Here is a 24,820-nt window from a genome sequence, read left to right as displayed (position 1 = left end):
TTTTGTTATGACGGGAAGAGGTTGACGACTACTGGCACCAGTTTTTTTTTTATTTAATTTCGGCCGTACCATCTATTCCTAGTTATACGTCGAGTTGAACGCGGCCCGTATAATGTACGCGCAGTAGACGCCGTAGGGCTGCAGTCGCAACGGCATTCAGTAGCACTGGCCTCTGTGGATGTCGCCGTCATTCTTGGGGTTTGGGCCCTGGGCCTTTCTTGCACTCTCACTGGCCTTTGGGGGCTTTGCGGTATGTCAAGCTTAGCACGCCCGCAGACGCCTCGGACGCAAACCTGAAGGCATAAAAGAGGTATTAGAATGTAATTTTAGATCACCGCGCTACGGATTCGTTTTATTTATTAACGTTTCATGCAGCGGGAGGGGGGTAGAGGGTGGTGAGGAAAAGTAAACGTGACCAACAATGTCGACAGAAGTGTACAAACAGTAAAGAACAACAATAGAAAACGTAAATACAGAATAGGAAAGTGTCACTCTCGCCTGACAGCAATATAGGATGACGCATATGGCTTTCGCTCTCTTTAATCTAGTCTCGACTGCCGCTTCTGAGTGAGAAACCCTAGTAAAAAAAAATAAGGCTATACCATCGTCATATACCTAACCTAGTATATAGCTCGTTACCATAGTAGTACCGCGTCTAGAAAAACACGCAGTTTGAAATATTTAATTCTTTTTTCTCGAAACAAGCGACATAAAGATTGTGTGACGTGAAATTTTTCATCTTGTCGTCCGTTGTGTGTGTGTGTGTGTTTTTTTTGTTACGATACGAAACAGCAGAAACTATTGCCAAAGGGCTGGCTACAATTTCCGCGGATCTCCGTACATGGACACCAAATTAAAAAAAGAAAAATCTTTGCTTAGGTTTGCAATACGAATTCATAAAGTCTGCCCCCTTAGCTTATAATTGCCAACATAGTCACACAACGTTGCCAGCCACTATCGTTTCGAGACATTATACTTCCAAAAGCTGTGCGTGTAGTTGTCGACACATTTTGGTAGCGGACTATAAGGCCTGAGAAGGCACATTCATATCTTCACATTTATTATAGTGCTTCTTACATACCAAAGGTTCGTAATGGCCCAAGGAAATAAATATGCTCTCAGTAGCATTGCTTATCGTGATTCATTAGAAACATAAATTTTGAGGCTACGACCACCAATCTCTAACGCTAAATAATGAGCTACAAGGAAGCTTTCTTGCGTCTGTTTTGTATACATAAGTACAAAGTTTAATTTAAGGAAATCCACAGGAGAAAAGGTTTAATAACACATGTATCACTGGAACAGTAACCGCGATCAGAAATCAGTCAAACTACTCGATTCTGCAGGCGTCCATGTAAGTTACGCGAGCAGGCGACCTGCGGAGGCTGAACGATGAAGGTGCGTATTGTGGGGATGCGCGGCTCTCACGCGTCCCCTGATATGTTGTTTTCTCGCATAGCTCCCGTTTCCTGCAATCAGGCTTCGCCACGTAGCTTTACTGCGGCGGTTGGTATGCTTGCAGGGTAGTACGAGAGATGGCGCGAGTGTTGCTCTGCTAACACCACCTAGCGGCGGGGTTACTTGGGCGCAAAAAGGAGAAGGCTCTTCCTCTTTGACTCGGGTTTGGAAAGCGGCGCGTACGTTCTGCGCGTGCGCCGATCCATGCTTCTGCGAGACCGTCTCGCGAAACCTACCCCGGAATGGACGAACACGATCGTTCAAACACGCCACCGTTCGCGTGACCGTACGCGTGAGCGACCAGGCGATGGTGTCCAGCATGGGGCGAACATATTCGCTCGTTATCCGGTCGCGGTGAGTCGGACTTCCGCGATTTGCCGCGCACCCATCGACATGTTTTGTGCATAGCAACTCGGCTAGCAGGCATTAGTCTATGAAAGGTGCAATAAATGTCCTTTTGATTGTTTGCACTACTCTGTTGCCGTTCCTTTGTCCCAAGCGCACGGTTGAGAACCCCACAGTATAAACCACCTAATTTCCGCGATGCATAATTTTCATTGAGGCACTCCTTTAGCTAAACTTGATAAAAGTGAGCGTTTTGTTGGCTTTGTCTGCAGCATGTTGGATATGCGGAGAACAGTAAGATAAAGGAGGTAAGCACGCATCGAGAAGCGTGCATGCAAAACGTACTACCTGGGTGACCCGTTCGAGCTTCGCTTTCTATTGCAACGCGTCTTGCTGTATAAAACATATTTCTGATTTTGCGTGAGTAATACTCCCTCGTGCGTGACAAAAGGTGCAGATAAATCTAGAACAGGCATTTCTCTAACATAATTAGAAGATCGCAGGGTTCGCTGGGTGGTTAAACAGTTTATAGAATCGTGAGCCCTGTTTACACTTAATCAGCCACCTCTCCCCCATTTCCCATTCCCAATTTTCTCTTACCTTGTCTCCTCCACAGGGCATGTAGTCCAATGCATGTACGAAAGAGCTGTAAATCGTGGAATATATGTAGCAAGGGCCGTATCGGCACACCTGGCGGATTTCTGGATATTGGCATTTTACCATGCATTCTCGCATGCGTGGAGAACCCTAAGCCGATGACGAAAGAAATAAAAACACATATATTTGGGAATTGAAGTTTATTCAAAGTGTGATAATGCTTGCACATTTCAGGAGGAGGGCAGAGGGCAAAGCGCCTGATGGTGCCCACCTCCGCACTCACAACCATAGAGTTTGGGAATCAGCAGCAGCGTCACTTGTCAACAACAGAGTGAATGCGATCAAATGAGATCTTTACATAGAACACTTTTCCAACGACACAGGTTCGGCATCATTATCAAGTGGAACTTACACTCAACATATTAGTCATTTTCCTTACGGTAGCAACTGCTCCTTGGCACATTTTTTGTATTGTTTATAATGTATGCACTTGTAATTGTAGCCTATTACGTGTAATGTAAGATGAAATATATTACTGCTATCTTAAAAGGCATTTCTACCGCTGCATGGGCGAAGCAGTAGCAAATAGCGATAATGTGTCCTCTTCTATTTCGCACTGCAAAGTCATTGTAAAGTTAGAAGCGGCATGGCACAAAGAGGAAACATGACATGTGAACTGCAGATATATGGGCAACGCAGAAACACCCTTTCACGCAAACACTCAACGGACGTAAGACAAATTTGTTGTATTTCAAGAAAACAAAACCTAATTAAAGTAAAGGCTGGTAGCATAGTTTATATTTTTCCCATTAGATAAAAATGACTAGCGAAGATAAATTAAGGATAACGATGCATCATGTTTACAACTCCGTAAGTGCACAACTAGAATAGATGCCGCAATTCTCTTAACAGTAAACGATCAAGGCTTAAACCAAATGAATGCGTATAACTAATTTGTAGTTCATGTAAACTATACTTAGCTCGTTTTGTGAGTTTCGCAAAAATCGCACTTAAAACAGTGGTATTTTCTATAGTTCATCTCACCATACTTTTAAAAAATCGCGATTTCCGTTATCTTGTACAGTTAGACTGTTTCAGGCTTAATGCTTCCCGTTTTTTTGGAAGCTTGCAAATTGTTTAACTTCACAGCGAGGCTGTCAGTTAGAGCACCACAGCGTTTTTCCTGCGGTGTCATGTGGTGCCACGGTCACTATCGAATGTCAGCAAGAAAACGAGCAACGCAGCCTCCATCATACGGGGAGGTTTAAACCCTATTGGAATCGGAACCCCGAAGCGGCCGTACGATTATAGTCATTGACAACCTAATAATTACGAACAAGCTCCGCCTACAAAAGTACAGTGCACTATGTCTTCACCTCTGGAAAAAAGCCTAGCCAGGAAGTGTGTGCTCACAGCGTAATGATTTTGCTCTCAGGATGTAAATGCTAGGCTAATTAGAAAATAAAGGGTAGTTGTTTCAAGCTAAAATGTTACCTTTGGCTGATCAGCAATACCAAGCTAACCCACAAACTTAGCCTAGGCGTTGAGGTTTCATCCTGAAACCGACAATACAAAGACCGATGTGTGCGGAGAAAATTGTTTGAAGCACGCGTAACTGCTTGACGTCAGGTAAATAAGCGAACCTAATTAGTTGACACGTAGAGACATTGTACTTCTGTGTACCCCGAGACATTGTTAATGAATTCGAGGCTGGCAGTGTTTTTGCATGTGCACTGCAATAGTGTTGTTGAAGTGGAAATGACGAAGCCAGTGTCAAGCAGACACCATGTACTGTTTTATTTGCTTCTTTGTTTTATTCGTATCAAGCACGCTTTGTTGCATGTGCTATATATACTGTACTCAGTACACCGGTATTGATACACACCACAGTTGTACGCGTGCCTACGGGAGATAAGTTTTCTTGGGATCTATGAAAATTGGGTTTGAGTTGGAGAACTTCTATATAAGTTTTTAGCTTTTAGCTTGTCACCGCCTAAAGGATGCCAGTGAGAACGCGCAGCCGGACGCCGGCGTCGGGGAGCATAGAAGTACCAAGCTCGGTTATAGCGAAGCGTTTGAATTTACTTGCACTGTACTTTAGCGGATGATTTGAAAATTACTGGGTAGATTTCGGGCAGTGGTCAACGAGACTTCTTCAAAGGACATGAGAACTTCTTTATACAGCTTCGCAGCCTGTCGTGTGTAAGTTCCTTGGATTTGCGTACATTTCAGAAGGTTTTCTTTTTAGAAGGAGAAATATAAAAATTGCTAACGGAAATGTCTCGCAGCTTCACGAGATTTGGACGAGGTCTGCTTGGTATAGTTACTATTTTATCTATAATAAATTTGAGAATACACTGAAGTCTAAACGAACAAAAGACTCGACCTTTGCACAACTTTCTGTGAACGAAAACGTCCGAAACACGCGAAAATACTTTGATATCCGTGACGTCATACTGACGTGCTGACTTGAAGACGTGCATCACTTAGTAGATAGAAGTCGTATTATGCTTTATTGACCCCTCAAATTGAGAACGGCGCATGGTACTGTTCCCAACAGCCTGTCCCTTAAAGAAGCCCGTACAGTCGACTCCAGTTAATTTAACTCTTACGGTACCGCAAGATTCAGGGGAGTCATCCGATAGGCTCCATTATCAAATGGCGGAAAAATCAACGAATTCAAATCCCCCCCCCCCCCCCCCTTTTTTTTTGCTTGAGGTGCTTTGGAAGCACGATGCAACCAGCATGAGACGAAGAGCGCCGACATATTTAGCCGATGCCTCAGCATGACACATCATGAAACAAGCAGGTGCGGATGGCTTCGCGGCCGGAATAAGCGGCAGTCCGACGAAGATCGAAATAAATTGAAATAAAAAAGCTCCACGCCTAGGAAAGTAGCAGCACCGTGCACCTGCCGAATTTCGTATGTTTTCAGAGTTTTAGGTAATCGCTGCGCGGTTGACGGGGCGCCGGATGGGGTCGAATCGACCGAAGCGACATGCCTTTGAGTTCGAACTAAACCAGTTTTTCTTCCATAGTAATGTATGAGTTTTGGTCGGTACATTACAGAGCATTCGAATTTTCTTTCTTTTTTTTCTTTGTTTCTCGTGTTGCTTTTCTTTTTTTCTCGTACGAGTGTACGACATACGCTGCTGTTTTCCTGCTGTTGCCGCTGCCTGTAGGGCCGCAGGCCTCGTCAAGCTGCTCAATGAGCAGCTTTTTGTTTGGGGTCCATTTTTCCTTGAGGAAAATAAAAACGGTTTCTGATTCTGAATTAACTGAGGTCGACTCTATATAGTTCTACAGGAGACCAGTCTCTATTAGGGACAAGTTTTCGCCACCATTTGAGCAGCTCAAGAAGCAGTGTGTAAATATATCATTCTGAAACACCACTGGAGTTGTCCAAGTGTGCGCAAGCATTGTACCCCTTGCCCATCTCCCCACAGCCCGTTGTCATTAACAGTCTTATCAAACTTCACCCGACTAGTATAAACACTTATAGATCCTTATCGGTTGTCATCAACTTTATCGGACTAAAGCCCACCCTTATCAATCCTTATCGGTTTTTCCAACCTTATGGGACTCGATCCGGCTCTTATCAACTCTTATCGTCGTTATCAACCTTATTGCAATCGATCCGATCCTTATGAACCCTTATCTGCTCTTATGTCCTTATCAACCTTATAGAACATGATCCGACCCTTATCAACTGTTATCGAACTCGATCCAACCCTTATCAATCCTTACCAAGCTTATCATAATTGTTCCGATCATTAGAAGCCCTTAACGCTGTTTAGCACCTTATCCATCCGCATGCAAGCATTAGCAACTGTGATGACACCCATAGGATTCCTCATCACTCCTTACGATCCTTATCATTTCATTGACTAGTTATACGTCAGTGTTGCGGGAGGCGAAGCGCATGAGCCCTCGGAGATCGGTCATTTCGGTAGGTGAAGGAACGCCCCCAACGGAAGGCGCTTATCGCGACCACCGAAATTCATCGGGGATGTGCCATGTCTTGCATTAAATTTTCTCAAAGTAAGAATTTTCCTGACGTCTACGATGATCCAAGTCGACTATACATGTGGTCCTAGAGATGGCTTTTATTACACCGTCAACAAATCTTTCAACAATGATTTCATAGAAACTGTTCTCCATTGACATTTGCTTTCTACCGCCGGTGCAACACGCACTTGTGATTTCTCATTCTGCAATATTTTCTATTGAGCCAAGTGGGTAAGAAACTGGGCTTCTGAGCGTGGGGTCGTAGTTAGAAGCTCGCCTCGACCAAATTTTTTCCTTTCGAAATTATTTTAACGCGATTGCGTTAAGAGCCCCATGTCGCAGAAAATGAGTTGTAGACGTCAGAGTTTGCGTCAGCGGAGTTGTTCGTGAGCAAAATTTCCGTATATATTTAGGCATATGTATATGCCACACCTTGCTATATGACATGCGGTATATGCGGGCTATATTGCCACACCATTCTATCACTAAAGTTGCTGATAAAACCTTAGATTCTTTAAAAATTTATTCCTCGGAATTGTGAGAATGACAGCCCACAAACAAATGTCATGAAACAACACACCGACAACGCATGCCTGTCACTTTTTTAATCGTAAAATAATTTTTTTATTTCATCATTAGTCATTAGCACATGTTAAACCTTCTCAGACTTAATTATTAAAAGTGCCTAACATTAACAGAGACCTGAAAATTATGTACTTTTCTTGGCGCGGCTTTACAAAACCTCCGGTTTCGGCCCACGCAAGAGGCCGCGTTTCAGCCAGAAAGCTCGCCTTCTTGCATAGAGTGCGCCGCCAGCATTTGCTGGTTAACAGTGCGGTTACATAAGCTGCCGTTACTGCGAAGCGTGAGAAGCAGTCGGGGATATGAGTGATATCGCGTTCCCCTCTTAAAGACGAAGCTTATGCGTCCTCCAATTTTTTTGTTTTATGCATTAATTTCCTTATAGCGTTTTGTCTTACGTGAGGTATGGACGGACGAGCGGGTTTTCCCGTTGGATGGGAACAGAAATGCTTATGCATTTAGAAAGTCATCTTCTTTTGCGTACACCTCTTCACGTGTACGCACACTCGAGGATATAAACACTAGATGACATACATGTAACGATCGACTCACCATGTCAGCGGTAATATTCTTTTTGCTCGGAAAGACGTTTTTGCAGAACTCGTTTGGAGCTACTTCCATGCCGGAGTACTTGCCCCGTTTCGTGTGCCCACTGTTGCTTACTTTCCAGCACCCCGGTCCTCGCAATCTGTAATGTATTTACAAAAAGGCAGTTTCCTATAGATACCACTCAAATATGTTCGCGCGGATTAGAAAGTATACGAAAGTAGCGTGGCCACATCTATACACGACAGGCTCTCTGCAGCCGGTTACTGGCACACTGCATTTGAGCACGAGGTCCCCGATTCGTTGCTCGCGTGATAGGGGAGATCCTCAGCATGTGAAAGCGCACAAAAGCACACTTATGTATTTATGCTCACTTACAGGAAGCCCCCTGTCCAGCTTTATTTTTTTCGTCATGGAAGCACTCTTTTATCTTTGTGCGTAGTGTTGCCTGAAGCCAGAGGTCCAGAATATGTTACTGCGTGAGCAACCCATTTTCTAACCGGCATAGCAATATAGTCATTGACAGTCGAAGAAACGGGACTAAAGAAAAAAAAAACGTTTCTAGATAGTTTCGTTGCAACGTCAAGTGTAGGTGGCACCGCTGCTCGTCAAACAATCAGTCTATGGGTCTCACGTGACAACATTCCGAATTTGCTTCAGGCTGCATGGGGAGAAACGATGGTGCTTCGTCCCACCGTCGACGTAGCTCATGATGTAGCCTTCGCTCCAGAGGCAATCTAATGACCCCGGGTCTTTAGGAATCCACGCCATTGGCTTGCTCTGATCGTGAGCGGCGCCGAGCCTAGAACAAGTGGGTGGAAAATTTGTTAGACATCGACATGGAAAGAACCAATGAAGGACCTCAAAAGAGTTGGCAAAAAAACAAAAGAAAACTGAATAACGAATGTGTGTTCCAGGTCAATATTAATTAGCCCAAATTTAATAATTTACAACAGTGCCCTTAATGCATCACACATGTAAGATCAAAGAATTCAGATGTAAAACATATTTTCCGGGTGTCGCATTTTGCGCGAACGACCCCCTTACTTGTGTGCTTCAAGGCATAATACGACTTGTTATTAAGTTAACTGGAGTACCAATGCATTTCTCCTCAAAGTTCGGGAATTAATATCTCGAAACTGGTATCGTCCTAAGAATTCGTTCCAAGAGAATCCGCTCTTCGAACTCCACGGCTAGAATTGGTAAATTTCAATATGCGCCATAAGGTAATTAGTTAAAAGCCTATTTATTGAATATCTTTAACTAGTCCATTATGCATTTTATGCTTTTTCTTGCAAGTAATGTACCCCTCTTCGAGTAGATCACTTCATGAACTAGAACTTAGCTATCTGCCACAGTCTACTTTTAAGAAAGAAATTTGAAATTGTTCGCTGAAATATCCTGTATAGTGCCTTCGGAGGCAATGCTGAAATCTGCATAAGAACGTAGGAAGCTTAGACATGGGACTTTTACACCTGTTGCCTTAGTGGTAATCCCCCACTTCACCGAGGTGTTATTGGAATTTCGATATTTAATTAAGAATGTTACTAGGAACTCCTGAGAGGTCTCGTCAGTGTTTGTGCAAGGTGCGCGAGGTTGCTGCAAAGTTTCACTTCGACGTGTTTTCTAGTCCGCCTATGGGGATCGTTTAGAAATCAGCCGCCGGATTCTTGACGAGCCTGGATCACGAGAGGCTACCACGTGACTCGTGTAGCAATCGTTTCAGATAACCCACGGACACACGGATAGTGTTGAACATCGACATGACAGCGTGGGGGGGGGGGGGGCAGGATTTCACTGGAGGTACTCTTAACTACGAACACGGTGCGAAAATCGGCAAATAACAGCGCGTAGGTAAAATAACGACGCGAAGAGACATACAAAGCTTTGCCCTATCTCGTTTCGCCCTGTGCTGTCCACGGTTAAAGGCAATAGGTCACTGTGTGGCTCTCCCTTGCTGGTTACCCGCCGAGGTGGCTTAGTGGCTAAGGCGTTGCACGGCTGAGCTCGAGGTCACGGGTTCGACTCAGTGACACGACCACCGCATTAATATTGGAAGCGAACTAAAAAAAGAACGCTCCTGTGCTTAAGTAGATGTGCGCGTTAAAAAAAAAAAACTCCAGGTGGTCAAAATTAATCCGTAGTCTTCCAATACGACGTGCCTCATAATCAGATGGCGGTTTTGGCAAATAAAACCCCAGAATCTAATTTAATAAATCACTCTGCCGGCATTACAGCTGCAAGTGCCACCTGAAGCTTTACGTCATAAATACGCAACGCGTGTGTGTTGAAGTCCACCAGCGCCACCGGCGTAGCTCATCTGCTTCCGGGCATTTCCAAACTTGTCAGAGGGAGAAGTTCGCACGTGCTTTAAACCCAAGCGTTGCCTTTAAGAGTTGGCTATAGATTTCTTTGCTTTAGACGATGGTGGTGGTGATGGTTCCTGGTGTTTAATGGCACGACTACTATGACTACAAGACTACAAGACTACTATGGCCATAGATCCAGCGCCAGAGCAATAGTGATTGGTCCGCTTAGAGCTTAGACGCTGGTATTAGCTGATCATGAGTGACCGTGCCGATAGCCAGAGTTCCCGCTCTGGTGCCAAAACGTAGAAACATAAGTGCACGTTGCTGTATTCTTACACGTGGGCCGCCTCGTGTGTCAGCGTGTGCATTCCGTCGTAGAGACCGGCAGTGTCTTCACCAAGGGCGACGAATTGTCGCGTGCACAGGCCGCCTACGTAGCCGATGCCTGCGTGAAAGAAGTAGGTGGGACGAGCGAGTTTTCCCCTATCTGCTATAGCAAATCGATTGTAACGTTATACCTTACTTGTTCAATAAATTGCAATGCAATGAACTGCGCATGCGTACTCAATGCGAAGCATTATTTAGCTCATCTCAGACAACTTCCGCTATGGAGAGGTTTCGGTCTAACCTCGTTTTATAAAAAGAAAATTCCGGTGTCCGATGCTGGAATTGAACCTCTCGGCTTGCCCGCCTTGTCCTCAGCCAATGTTCTCCGCCTTTTCGAATGTAAAGGGAAATCGAGCTCGCGACGCGTGACTTCGCTACCTTCACAGAGGAAGCGCGCTCCTCGTCGAGTGCCTCTAGCCCAGCCCCATGCGCTCATCGAACGACGCCTCCTCTGGTGAGTCACGTAACCATTTGATGCATCTTTCCCCCCTCTGTATTCCGCACTCCCCTAGCGCAGCGTGGTTGAGGCGTTCTGTGGTGAGAAACAATTACTCCTGCTGCGCAGTACCCGGATTTTCTCTTCACCCTCCCAAAAAAGGAATCTCCATGTTCGGAAGTGCTCGCATTTCAGGGAGCTCACTACGCTATAGTAGACATAATTGTTCGAACTCATAACCAGTGCTCACAAGGCTTACAGTGTGCGACTCGTTGCAGAAACTTCGCGCTTGCTCGTCTATGACGCTCCTGCGTTCTACGCGTAGGGTCCGAAAATGACATGAAGAGACTCGAGCAGCAATAGTGAGCGATATACAATCCCTTCGATTATGGAGGAGCGAGTCCGTCTCCGTAAGAGGGAGCGCAAGTGTCATGGATTGAAGTAAGCGCAGTAAACCCAACCATGTACTAGGTTGTCGGGCTACAGCGGCGCAGGGCAGTCTCGTTCGCCAACAGTGGGTGGGTCCATGCCTAAACGTCCTCTACAAAACAAGCGCGCCCGCTACGAATAGGAAGCGAGCACGACTGCAAAATTAGACCACAAGACCTTCACTAACTGTAACATAATTTAGGCGTGTAAGCTTTGCAAAGTGTGCATAAATGTAACTTGTGTATTCGGTTACGTCATTTCTGTACCCAAGTGGTCCGTACACCTTCTGCAGCAGGCACAATACATTTCACGTACCCCACTGCGGCTGCGTCCCTGATAACGCTTAACCATGTTTTTAATGCGTCATTCTTAGGGTGCTTCACGGGTGCTAACTATCTGTCCATGTTTGTGTCTACGTATGTTTGTATTTAACTGTTTTCCAACCAGCACACTATAGCTGTGCTTTTCAATATTTGCCGCTTGAAGAATTTTGCCGCTTAAACAAGTTTGCCGCTTACAAAAGGAGTCTGGAGGTCCCACGCCGCCAACTTCTTACGGGGTGGGTGCCCTCCCCAGCATCGCGAACTCCCGCAGTCACCGAGCGCTGGGCCTGGAGGGCGCTTGTACCTATTTTACCGTTATTGCACCGAGCGACATCACTGGTCTGCCTCCCACAACTGTGGCAGATGCTGGACGATTTCAGCAAAGCTGTTGTGGTGACAAGGGGCACCCAGAGACCTTCGCAGATATGTATAGGAGCCCCTTTCGAGATGAGAACCCATGTAAATAACCGAGCTCCAGGTCGTGGTACATCTTACCCATCAGAAAAAGAGCGGTTGGTTTCCGGCGGCACCGTGATTCAAGCCCAGTATATATGAGCATATGAGGTGCACGCTTTACCATTACCGCTGCGCTTTATAATGTGAAGCTTTCTTCGCCTTTTCCTTCGAGTTCTCCACTGCTACTGCTGCTGCTGCGGCTGCCTTGCACACCGCGTCGGAGGACAGTTTGGAGCTCACGGCAAGGGTGCGGGAGACGAGATAGGTGACGCCAACGACGTTTTGGTACAGCGGGGCCACAGTGCTCTCTGACGCGCCCTTGGGGATGCCACAGCGTCCTCTGGACGCCGTAATTAGGCGTTACCCTGGCATAAGCATTGCTCCCGCACGAAAAGCAACGACAGTCCAGGGAGATTGTAGGGGGAATGTTATAGAGGGAGTAGAGAGAGACAAGGCAGAGACTGAGTACAACCGGATCTTGTACAGACGCAGTCAGGAAACAGGTGATTAACCTTACCTCTCTGCACTCGTGGCAGCTCACTTAATATGGCACGGTAGAAAGAAAATGCGTCGTCAGAAAGCATTGCTCATTTACGCTCTCTTCAGTAAAGGAATGACTGAATCAATGACATGCTCTGCGTACTGCGTGGACAAACACAAGTGGTGCAGGCAGGGTGACGTATAAAATCACATCACGACTTTCGTATGCCGTCAACATAACTGCCAAATACCGTCAATGACCACAAACAGCACAGAAAACTTCGCTTACATCGATTCTCATACTGCCTGGGATTTGCATGTTTTTCCTTTTTTTCTTTATAACATGGGAGAACTTTCAGAAAAATAAAGGACTACAGGAAATCTATCACTGGTTTCTGAAAATTTTTGTGCGAAAACGGAACTTACCCAAGACGCTCGTACTCTTTGTGTTGTCCGCGCCTACGGAGTATACTTCAAAACTGCGAGAAGAGGCGTTTCACAAAATACACATAGTTCCTTAGCGTTGTTGCGTATTCCATGGCAAAAAGTTTGAAACAAGAAGCAAAATGGCCCACATACCCAGTCATTAGATACGCCACATCTGGATTGCCATACTCATATTTTTTGCTATAAGCGTAAGCCTGGAATGCTTCAAGAGTAGAGGAGCTTTCCATGTAGCTGCCGTAACCCTTCCTATATTTGCTGAACTGAAACAAGGAAATGTAGGGGTGGAATAAGTTGACAGCGCACGTAATACTCCATGTAAAAGAATAATATAAATAAAGGGTTACCGAATCTCGTTCAACTCCGACGAGTAAGAACTGAACCCTTGGGTTGCTGGTGTCCGTATATCTCATATTTACCTGCGGAATGACAGTCCGGAATTGTTCAATGCGAATTTTTATTCTTCTATATTTTATTGCATAAATTTATTGAATCACATTAGAAAAGCCACCATGGTGGATGCTGGAAATCATGGTGGGTGTAGTAGAAATTATGGTGACAATGGTGGGGAGCTATGACCATCGTTGTTCGCATGCTGGTAATCATGCTGGCCATAGTGGGACATCTGGGAAGCAATGGGTGGCATGGTGGAACGAAGGCGGGTAGAGTGGAAGGGATGGTTGGCATTGCTGGGATGTAGGCTGAAGAAGGGGGCCTATGCAAAAATATTGTTACATGGAAGCACAGTAGGGAAACTACTTACATGGTGTATTTACAAGGGTAGCAAGCACTGGCCAACATGGAAGCCAGCCAACATCAAGCAAGGCATGTCGTCGTCAGGAGATCATGCAGTGATAACTAAGGGTATGTACGACCTCACTAAATCCATGAGTCGACATTATCTTCGTCGAGTCGCACGTACCAATAAAATAAAAATGGTAATATAGCTTGACTTGTTGAGCTTGTCAAACAAGTCACTCTATAGTTCGGCGGAAATTTTAGATAGCGTTTACACCTTCCCATACTCTGCTCCCCCCTCCCCGGCAGTTTATCACCGGCATCGCAAGTACGCAGTTGCGTGAGAGTCAGGCCGCACACTGTGTTTTCGCGGCTTAGTTAGCATTGGATGCAAGTCGCAGCACGAAGGTCAATTCGCTCGCCGCTGCTGCCGCGCTTCCTCACTACAGCGTTTTCACAGCAAGTTCCGCGGTCATCAAGTGATACGGGTTCATGTTTGCTTGTGAACTCGTGACACCATGCTTGTTTAGTTAATGTGCCTTTGTTTACAAGTTGTACAGCCTATAAAACTACTATCCTTACTTCGTATGGATAGCTGTGCACTAATTTGCTCTCGCAATCGATGCTTTTCCTTTCTGGCGAAACTAGCGCTATTTTTTTCAAGAGAAAGGAATAGATGTGATGTCTAAAACCGACAACAGGTGTTTCTTCCATGTGTTGTACATTCCGTTTCCTTCAAGAGATTACGCCACCAGCACTCATATATAGATGTGGACCATTTGCAATGCAGGTAGCTTTCGGTTGAGACTGTCGCGGCCTGAGCATGTAGCACGCGACATTACAGGCCCCTTCGCTAAATGTCATAAATTTCGTCGAATGGTTTTGTCGCCTGATTATGGTGAAATCCACATCTTAGTAGCGTATAGAGTAGGCCGCGTGAGGCATGAGACAGACGTGCAGAACCGGCGTCGGAAACAGGTTTCATGTAGCTTTCTTGGACATATTTATTTGCTAGAGACATCTCCACAAGACGTCGCAGCTGTTATACAGTATAAGCGTGTAGTTGGTTCAATAGTATTTTTTTACAAAACCTACTAATGTTACCACATCGAATCTCTAATGTCGTTTTGTATACGCCATGCGTCAATGGCTGAATTTAGAATGTGCTAACAAGAGATGAAATCTTAACGTATATTATTGCGGAATGGTTGGGACGCCTCTGTGAGGTCTTCGGATGTACCGCACGCCAGAGTATGGCCCCCGTGAATAGTGGCGTAACTTGGGTTTGTTCCTAACGGCATTGCCGTGTTTGCCGGAAAATTTGTTAAGGCACTGCTCAATCCCCTGCGTCGCAATTTCCTCTGCAATTAAACCGCCTCTTGGCATAAAACGAAAGTCGCGTGTTTTCTTGAACGGAATGTAAGCAACAAGGGCGAGTGTGCTGAAGTAGCTTGCCTATCAGCTTGTACAACGCCGTCAGACAACATTATCGCAGAACGATATTAAATGGCACTCATACTGATACTCACTGAGTTCGTTTGTACGCATAGGTATTCTATTAATGCGAGCGTACTGTTGAAGTGCTTGTGATGCGGCTGGTCAGAAACTATGAAGAGTTCTATGGTGACTGCTGCGGGAACGCCTTGGGCACTACTGCTCCTTTCGTCAAGAGTCGTCACGTCTGCAAGAGAGTGTAAATAATACTGGCAAAATTACGGAAAAGCTCAATAAATGCAAAACTGAACAGAACAGGCGCGTTTTATGCATTTGCAGCTTCACCATGCTGACGCACATTTGCACCTAATATTCATAAAGAAAAGAAACACACTTCGAACAATATTTGATTGCTTATAATTACCCTTTGCACTCACGGACATTTCCACGTCTAGCATTTCCTTTTTCTCAATGTCGTAAATCATGTGCGGAATCAGCGGTTCGTCCGATCTCTCCATTTCAGGCACTGGCTGAATCCTTTGATACGGTCCCACAACTCCTTCCTATAAGACGTGACACATTCGATGTCATTGCTTTACGTAGTGTCATTATAACATTGCACCAATTTAGTGAAAGACCCAACGTTGCTACTGACCGCTGCGAAGGTTCGAGTACCTCTTCCCCCCTCCCCTCTTCAGTTGTTGATGAAACTTCCATCAACCACGAAATGCATGGCAAGGAAACGTGTGGCTTTCGAAAGCCATTGCCGTAGTTAACACGACGTCCTTGCGTCGCTTCTATAACCTTAGTACTGCCGCTGGCGCGCGCACACGAGTGTGTATGTTTTATTAACAACCTTCAGTAAGCAGTACTATGGCAGTCATGCATCAGTTGTACCGGATAACACTTCTGTGCTTCTGAGCATAGCAGCCCAGAATAATTATGCGTCACATGACATTTCAGCGTCAGCATGCCGGTTTATCAGGAAAAATGTTTTTCTAAGAACTTTGCTATCCCAAGGCGCTTTAACTGGCATTTTAAGCATCGTTAAATCGCCAAGAGCAGTGACCACACACTTGTGTGGTATTTTTAATTGCTTTACACCAAATAACACGGCGTCGTTTTATTTCTTCTGACAATAGTATTGTCGCCACTTGCTTTTGTTTAGTAAATGTACATGCATTTTAAAATAATTTAGCGCATTGAAAGCCCACATATGCGATTATTTTAATAAGATTCCATCAAAATATATGAAATGACAATGATTTGCAATCATCTCAGCTAACGAGCTGCATGACCCTCAAAACTGGAGTCGCTGCCTACTTTTTGTTATTTAATTATGTTCAGTAAGCACAGTTCGTGCGTATATGTGGGGTTTCTGAAGGCTACTTGGTGAGTTTACCTGAAAGCCGGAGCGTTCGGAATTATCGAAATATTTTTTTTTCTTGGCTCGTGTAACTACATGTGTAGCGTTATGAATTGCCATCGTTCGCTATCGAACAAGTGATGACGCGCAGGGAAAATACCTATGGATACATTTATGTTAAAGGAAAGTTTCAAAAACTCACAACTTCGACGCCGGTTTCTTTTCTTCTAACGTGCACAGTGGCGAATTGCGTTTCATCTTCATGGAGGTTTCGTTCGATGTCTTCTCCGTTGAACTGTGAAGTTGGAGTAGAATCACTACTAATAAAGGTTTGCCTTCTCCGAAACGCGCTGGTATAATCCATCTAAGAAGTGGCCATATAGTACAGCGGCAAAAAATAAAGGAAAATAAAGCCACTTGTCAAGTGCAGATTTTAAGTAATAGCAACTACATGTCTTTTTTTTTTGCTTTAATAGTTTACATTAGAATCTACTGAAATATGTTCCATTGTTCATCTTTTGCTAAAGTATGGCTGTGACAATGTCTGCGTTCGTAATTACCTTGAAGCTTTCCTTAACCATACATTGGTTATAATGCAATGCGCTGTCAGAATGCGTAGCAGTTGTCCTTGACTTGTACCTTGTCTTCAATTTTCCAAGAACAGGACACGAAGGTAGCCATTTCGTTCTCACCGAAACCATAGCCGCCTTTCTCCGATATTTCGGCGTATTCTTAACCAACGAGGAGAGGAAAGTTATGAAAGCGGAATTACAGGGTGTTTAAATCGAGGCTTATTTTTTGACGGGACTACGGTCTTGTTTAAACGACACTGTCGCTTTATACGCTATACTGGTAGATTTTGCCTGTACGCTTTTGCTGAGGGGCTCATCGCCGCGTGACCATTTTGGCAACCTACGGAAATTAACCACTTTATCGTCATCTCGATGTTTTCCCAATTTTCCCATCCAACCACTATCACTGATTTCCGTTGCACAGCGTGACCATTAATTTTTAAGTTTTGTGTTATTTTTAAAAAGGTCGTGTTGTAGATAATTGTAATAAAATTTTAGCCCTTGAGCTGGATTATCCAGACAGGCGGCCATCACTTGGACGATAAATCGAAACACATATTCAACTATTTAACGAAAATCCACTAATTATCTTTTGAATTAATTATTTTACTGCACATATTGCAATTTACGAAATGTAGCCGCTGAGTTTGCAAAGTGTATCCATTTGAAATGAATTTTCGGAATGGTGGCAGTTTGGAGATATGTGCCGTAAAACTGTCGTAGAATTGCAGTGTTGTTCCAATTATTGTTTTACCAAAACGCTCTTTTCTGCATTGAAGCCCAAAAGTAACTGGAACAGTCATGCATTTCATTGAACACTTGGGTAAATGTTATCTCAAAACTGGTGTCATCCTAGAAATTCATTCAAAGTGGAAACGTCTTGCAGGCTCACCGGCTACAATTCGCAAATTGCAATATGTGCCATAAAGCAACTAATGAAGAAGTTAATTTGTGAATTGCGGTTAATTAGTTGAATATGTGTTTAGACTTCTTGTTTTAGTAGTGTCCGCCTCTCCGAATAATCGAGCTCAAGGACAAGAATTTCGGTACCTGCCAGAGATGATTTTTAAAAATGCCAGAAAACTTATAAATAATCACCCTGTATATATATATATATATATATATATATATATATATATATATTTATATGTAATTGCTCTGTCGACAGCTTGATTGATCAGCCTGCCGAGGTTTAATGTGTTTGTTATTTTTGTTCTTTGACATGTTGACCATGGGACTTATTCTAGCAGCTGTAGCTTATAAGTTCCGGTGCGTGCAGGAATGAGCCCCCGAAATTTCCTGAAAACTTACAGAATTCTCAGTTTCGTCTTGAAGCTATCCTAATGTTTTTTTTTGTTTTTTTTTACTATTCTGATCTGTTCCATAAATAATTTTGGTCCCCATCTTGCTTCACTGTTGTGATATATACGCGCATCGCTGTCGTTGTTTCTTCAACTTTCTCCAGTTTCTATCGCTCGAGTTTCGCCGTCTTTCAACGCGAAAAGTGCAGTAGTTTCTTTTGCGCTTCTAATAAGACTGAGACGTGAACGTGCGTCTCTAACTTGAGCAATACTCTGCAATTTTACTTCATTTGATGTCAAAGTGAACAATACTGAACTCATAAAAGAAGTTTTGGTGAAATGCTTGATGTGCTACCTAAACTCCCTTTCCGTGTTTCAGTTTTTTTTTTACATTTTTGTTATTGTTACTTCAAGTTTTCAACTTCGCACTATTTGTGCGCTGTATAGAAGCTCTGAATCTGTGTAACACAGACCGGGCACTAGCCATAAATGATGCCTATAGGGTCCTGCGCTGTTTTGAAACTGAAATTTAATGATTTTCTGCAATGTTTTGAAATTGAAATTTAATGATGTCCAGGTGATAAAAATGTAACGAAATTTTAGTTCATAAGAAGTGCTGTCGTAATCGATGTTACGGACGAATGTCGGCCCGTTACTCTGGATGAATGAAACTGAATGCGTGAAGACGAACGTCGTATTGCTTCCAGCCTCGTTACTTGACTCATGTAATTGAGAAAAGTATTTGAGAAACATGCCATTCCGTTATCTTAAAATTTGATTTTGCACGTAATATAGTTGCATGACTTTCTTATTTCTTTATTTATTTATCTTTGTAAACGTACTTTGCAGGTCCTTAGAGGCATTGCGTAAAATAAGGGGGGAGGGAAGGCAGGCGTGTACAGCAAATGTCATGGAGGCAATATACAAAAACATTTAAAACACCGGTACTGCAATAGTCTGATACATACGAAAAGTAAAAGAGAAATAACAAAAAAGGCAAGTAACGCCGAATATATATCAACGCTAACGCAAAATAGGTTATAAATTAAGCGTTATAACAACAATTTGAAGATGCAGCAGAAAAAGAAGAAAATGCGCGGGCGTCACGCACACGGCTCATTAAACGGTAAGCCAAGGCACGATACTGAACCATGGAGTAAGATACGCAGGAAAGCCGACTCTGGCGCTCGCCTGTGTGTTTGCTCCGTTCCGCTTAGCGATGCAACGAACCCGCTCTCCTTCACTGCTCGCCCTCTGCACAACAGAGCTTCGCTAGGACTTCTCACGTCCTCCTCTGTTCCAGGCAGCTAGTGCAAATATCGCGCTCCGCGTGCTGCCAAAATTAGATATTAAGCCTAACTTGAGGAGCGGCTACTCCTAGGCCTAAGGGGGCCGCATAGCAGGCGACAAGAAAAGCCCGATCGCAAGAAGCGCGTTTTGCCTTTCTCGGCTGTTGGATAAGCGTTGCCGAGTTAAACCGATTGCTTTCATTTGATACCGAGTTCCGTCGAGTGCCTGTCATGCTACTCAGTTGTCGCGCTACGCTGTGTCGTTACAGTCGTGGTTTGTCTTCATCTGGCGCACGTTGCCTTCCCAATGTTTTGTTAAACTCAGATTCGAAATCTTGAAAAATCCGAAAAATAATAAAAAGTAATTAAAAATGAGGCAATAGCTTCTCGAAATTGTCTACTTTCTCTGAACGTCTTCACGGCCGCGTGGTCGCGTGCGGTGCAAAACCACGATGTCGGAACCATTTATAGATTTCTTCAGCAACTCTCCAACCTCTCTTCTGTGGTGTCCCTCGGCGCGTTCAGAGAGAGGAAATTAGCGCTCACATCCGATCCTTAATAAATTGTACTGTGCTACGCATCGCGGTGCTCCAGTAGCTTTCCGCTTTTTTATAGCATAAATTAATCACAACTTAGTAGTTTCTCGCGATCGGTAGATATTTCCCAAAATGCAGTGCATAACTCGTTCTTTAATCACTTTTGACATGGTCGTCCCCTATGCGGGAAGTACACGTCGCGTTCAGAATTGATCAGTTGACAGGCGCTTTTCTCGATAACTGTAGGTATGTGCGCATAAATTACGGATTTAGAAAGCCACGCTAAAGGAAGCTAGAAAATAATAAAGGAAACTGGTAAAACGTGTAAATACGTACAGTCATTATGTAATGATAAGTTATCTTAGAGACATTATCTTAATAACCTTAGAGGCCATTTTCTTTCATTCTGTCTTCGTTCCTAGACAACACTAAGAGCACTAGATTCGCTCTTACGAAAAATCTCATCTTACCTAAAGTTCGCACCAACTACGGAAAGCAGTCTCTTCATTTCGCGCTTTTTTATTGTGGAACTCGGTACCATTTGTTTTATTATTGATGACACCACATTCATTTATTAGAGAATTCAAAAAGTTCATTTTCAACCAACCGAGCCTTACATAACATTTTTTTTTGTAAATGCCGCATAATGCATGCGTTTTCATTTTCATTGGTTAATACTTATTCATGCTTATCATGCTTATTAATCACGTATGAAACAGTTTAAACAGGCCCATTTTCTCTTCAGTTTGTTCATGTTTCCATATGTTGCTTAAGTGAGTTAATTCGTGTTCTACTGTTTTTATACTTGCTGCCTTTCTAATTTGTTTTTATAGTTGTATTTGTTACTGTCGCTGCGTTAACTAAGTTCACTTTTCCTTTCGTATATATCATGTACAGGAGGTCCCAATTTAGTCTCCGACTCTGGGACATCCTCCTGTATATTACATGTTGTAATAACTTCGTATGTAGCAATAAAATTTGATTCTCCATTGTGATCCACGTAGAATCTACATGTGGTCAGTTATGTCATGCAGCGTGCTGTCGAAGAGGCGACAGTGCGCAGTCAATGCGTCTCGCTTCGGGCCACTTACCAAATGCGTCACTTCGCGTCCATTCTCGTGTTCCAGGGCGCGGAAGTGGCGGGCGGCCACGGACGCCTTCCTGAGATTCAGCGTCAGCTGGTCGTGCAACTGCAGCACCAGTCGTCCATCGGCCGAACGCTCTTCCAGGAGACGGGGATAGACGAGCTTAGGTTGCTCTATTCCTGCAAGAGGCATTTTGAACCGCTGTACTGTAGGCAGAGCGCGATTTTTTTTTTCCAGCTCGGGTTCATTTGCTGTGAATGCCAATGCGCTAGCGTGCACATTCAAATGAGGTATTTTGCAAGGGGACTTTTACTCTTAGCCAAGAGAGAATTTCATATGTTCGTGCTTTGGTGGCGGGCTATAGGACACGACGACATGAATTTTTGTCTTACTTTCCGTCATACGTCACATCCGGCACACGTCATATAAGATGATGCAAGTTTAATCCCCACACGTTTATGTCACCAGGTATTGTATAATTATTGCATCGAAGGGGTCGAAGATGTCGCCACGGGACAGAATTAGTGAAGCGTAGGTGTAATTTACAAGGTATTTACAAATTGCAGCAAGACGCATACTCAATATGGCTGTCCGAACCAGCCGCAAGTTCTCCTCGCCAAATCACCGTCTTCGTTCATAGTCAAACTATGCTCCACTGCTCCGTAACAATATGAATCTATTTACCCGTACTGGTAGTAGATTGGCTTCGCCATTGCTCTGCTAAGACTTAGGTCGTGGGGTCTCAGTCATATAAAGTCCCAGTCACGGTGGCCGCATTTCGACGGGGGTGAAATGCAAAAAAAAAAAAACGCCTGTGTACCGGAAATTGCGTGCCCGTTAAAGCAGTGAAGGTGGTCAGAATTATTCCGAAGTCCCCTACTATACGGCGTGCCTCATAATCAGATCGAGCTTATGGCGCGTAAAACTCCCAAATTTATTATTATTATTATTATTATTATTATTATTATTATTATTATTATTATTATTATTATTATTATTATTATTATTATTATTATGAACCTAGCTATTCACAACCGAACAAGCGGAGTGACCAGTTCGTGCGACCAGCGGTCGCAGTGCACTTCTTACGCTCGGAAGTAAGACATAGCACTTTGCGTACTCAAAGCACAAATAATGTGACTTGACGTACATTCAGATCAAAATTAAATTATGGGGTTTTACGTGTCAAAACTACTTTCTGATTATGAGGCACGCCGTAGTGGAGGACTCCGGAAATTTTGACCACCGGGGGTTCTTTAACGTTCACCTAAATCTAAGTACACGGGTGTTTTCGCATATCGCCCCTATCGAGTAGCATCAGATCCAAAAGTTGTAATACATGGAGCTGTTCTCCGTAGAAAGCGTTGTAGATATTTTTTTAAGCAACAGCACTACGAAACGCACGGAATGAGACTTCTGTACGAACCTACTACTCGCATATTGTTGCCTGAAAAAAAGCCGAAGTCATGTAAGCATTTCTACTTAGTTGTGAATGCTAAAGCATTAATGTCCATGTGAACGCTGCATAGCGTCCCTTCGAATTTCGCGCTGCAAGTAATGTTTTTGAGTTTTGCTGTGTGGCATGTTATCGAGTGTTGCAATTAAATTGTGCAGGTTATTTTCCTGTACAGTTTGTACGTTAGCATGTTGGCTGTAGACCGTAACCATTTAGTTGATGTTGCTGAGAAATCAAGGACGCCGCGTGCCACCGACATCCTGCGCGGCGAGAGACCTAGGAAGGAGCAGGGGCCAACAAGGCTGGCAGGCTCGCGCATCAGCTAATGGATGGATGGATGGATAGATGGATGTTATGAGCGTCCCCTTTGGAACGGGGTGGTGGGTTGCGCCACCAAGCTCTTGCTATTTTACTGCATAATGTCCTACCTAGGTTAAACAAAAAAAAAAAAGAAAACACTATGAACTACCACTCCCAAATTTTCTGATCACCTATTGCGAACTGTGCTTTTGTACGTCTCCGTCTTTTGTCGTTTCCCTACTTTTCTTCCACCAATCCTCCAATCGCCTCTTACTAATGCCTATGGCGGACATGTTTGCTTTACACTGTTCTCGCTGAACCCAAGGGCTTCAAGGAGGCCAGTAGTGCCTAAATCGACCACTGGGTAGACGTCTTCACATTCTAATAAAACACGCTCCACACTTTCCCTAGCTTTACCGCAGCAAGCACATGCTTCTTCTTTCTTCTTATATCTCGCTTTATAGGTGCGTGTTCTAAGGCATCCCGATCTCGTTTCGAAAAGTAATGAGCTTCTCTTTGAGTTACCATAAATGGTTTCTTTCCTGATTTCGTTTTTTCCTCTTAAGTAGTTACTCATGGCAGGTTTCTTTTACATTGCAGCCACCCATGAGATTATTTCAGCCTCTCTGACTTTCCGCTTGACCTTCTTTGTTGCTGTGTTGCACCACCTAAACCACCACCACCTGGCGCCATCTACCGCCGAACCGAAGAAATAGCCACGCCGAACGATCAGGCAGCGGTCGGGCCAGGTACGGTGACGTCGGACGGCGGGAGAGGGCAGTGCAGAGGCCTTCTCCAGTGTTTAGATGGTGCTGGCTAAGCCCATTTGGGGTGAGAGAGAGAGAGAGAGGGACCACGCGCCGGTTTCCGAGAGCGAGACGGCGGCACCCGCACGCGCACTTCACGCGACTCCCTCGCCGACGACAACCCGTCTCGCCCCGCAGCGTTGCGTCACCGCATCTGCTCCGTCGAGGCGCGCTGTTGACGTGGCGTCGCGGCGATGCCCTCTCCCCTCACGCAACGTCTGGCACGCTTGCGCAACCGCAGGTGTTCAGATTCGCCCGCTCTGCTCCGTCGAGGCGCGCTCGGGACCTGGGGTCGCAGCCAATGGGAATTTAGGTCCCATTTCACTGCTACAAATGCCGGCTCTTTCGCTCAATGGGCCATCTGATGTTTTCGCATCGAAACATAAAAACGAGCACGCAGCTGGACGGGATTGCCAACCGAGTAAGCATTCCTGTTATGTTGGTGCGTGGTCTGGAGCGATCGCTTTGTAGATGCAATTTCAGAGTAGGGGTACGCGCAAGGGACAGTAGAAACGTGGGAATCGATATAGGAGACCTACTTGTAGCGTTGGCGCTATATACACGTCTCGTGACTGTCGAGTGCGTTAACGGCACGGCTGACATAAATGTATCCTCGACTGTCCATCAATGACCGCCGATATGGAACCGTCGTCATAACTATGTCAGGGATATCTGGGACAAGGGAATTCTACTCTAAAATAATTTCTATTCTAATTTTCCCTCAGGCTTCTCGTCAAGGCTCGCACCGGTGTTCCTGGTTAATTTATCACTGGTATCGGTCGATATATAGAGAAGTGGCTGAAAAAAAGCAGTAGGATCTTGCCATCAAATTGGAACTTTAAGTTTAAACACTTGGATAGCCAGCTTTAGTACTACATGCTTGGGGGATCAGTGAGTTTGGTGAAACTGCAAATGGCAAAGATGTGCGTGAAAAAAAAAAGAAAACCACACGGGCACAGCGGTGCTGCAAGTATGGAGCGCTGAGTAAGCAGGCGCTCAAATGGATATGTGGCTTGATCAAGGATTCCTACCTTTGGCGGAAATAACGAAGGCAGCTAGTATGACGAGGCGCATCATACCGAGGCCTTGACAGCACAGCGTAGACTGGTCCTGCTTATACGTACCACACTTATAGGA

The 24,820-nt window shown here is 44.5% G+C and overlaps 1 protein-coding gene across 1 annotated transcript; it reads right to left on the bottom strand.

Moving 5' to 3' along the window:
- LOC142564701 (venom metalloproteinase BumaMPs1-like) lies at positions 1 to 24,820 on the bottom strand. The gene is made up of 13 exons (XM_075675834.1): positions 24,715 to 24,820; positions 21,128 to 21,300; positions 16,541 to 16,633; positions 15,397 to 15,535; positions 15,068 to 15,219; positions 13,148 to 13,219; positions 12,936 to 13,063; positions 12,783 to 12,835; positions 10,182 to 10,290; positions 8,171 to 8,338; positions 7,543 to 7,678; positions 2,404 to 2,550; positions 1 to 293 (listed from the first exon to the last, which is right to left on the bottom strand). The coding sequence occupies exons 1-13, from the start codon at positions 24,758 to 24,760 to the stop codon at positions 54 to 56; spliced, it is 1,656 nt and encodes a 551-aa protein (XP_075531949.1). The 5' UTR covers positions 24,761 to 24,820; the 3' UTR covers positions 1 to 53.

The sequence above is a fragment of the Dermacentor variabilis genome, chromosome 11, assembly GCF_050947875.1.
Source record: "Dermacentor variabilis isolate Ectoservices chromosome 11, ASM5094787v1, whole genome shotgun sequence".
Taxonomy (NCBI): Eukaryota; Metazoa; Arthropoda; class Arachnida; order Ixodida; family Ixodidae; genus Dermacentor; species Dermacentor variabilis.
Note: the sequence above shows the minus strand (reverse complement) of the source record. Positions and strands in the feature narration are given on the sequence as shown.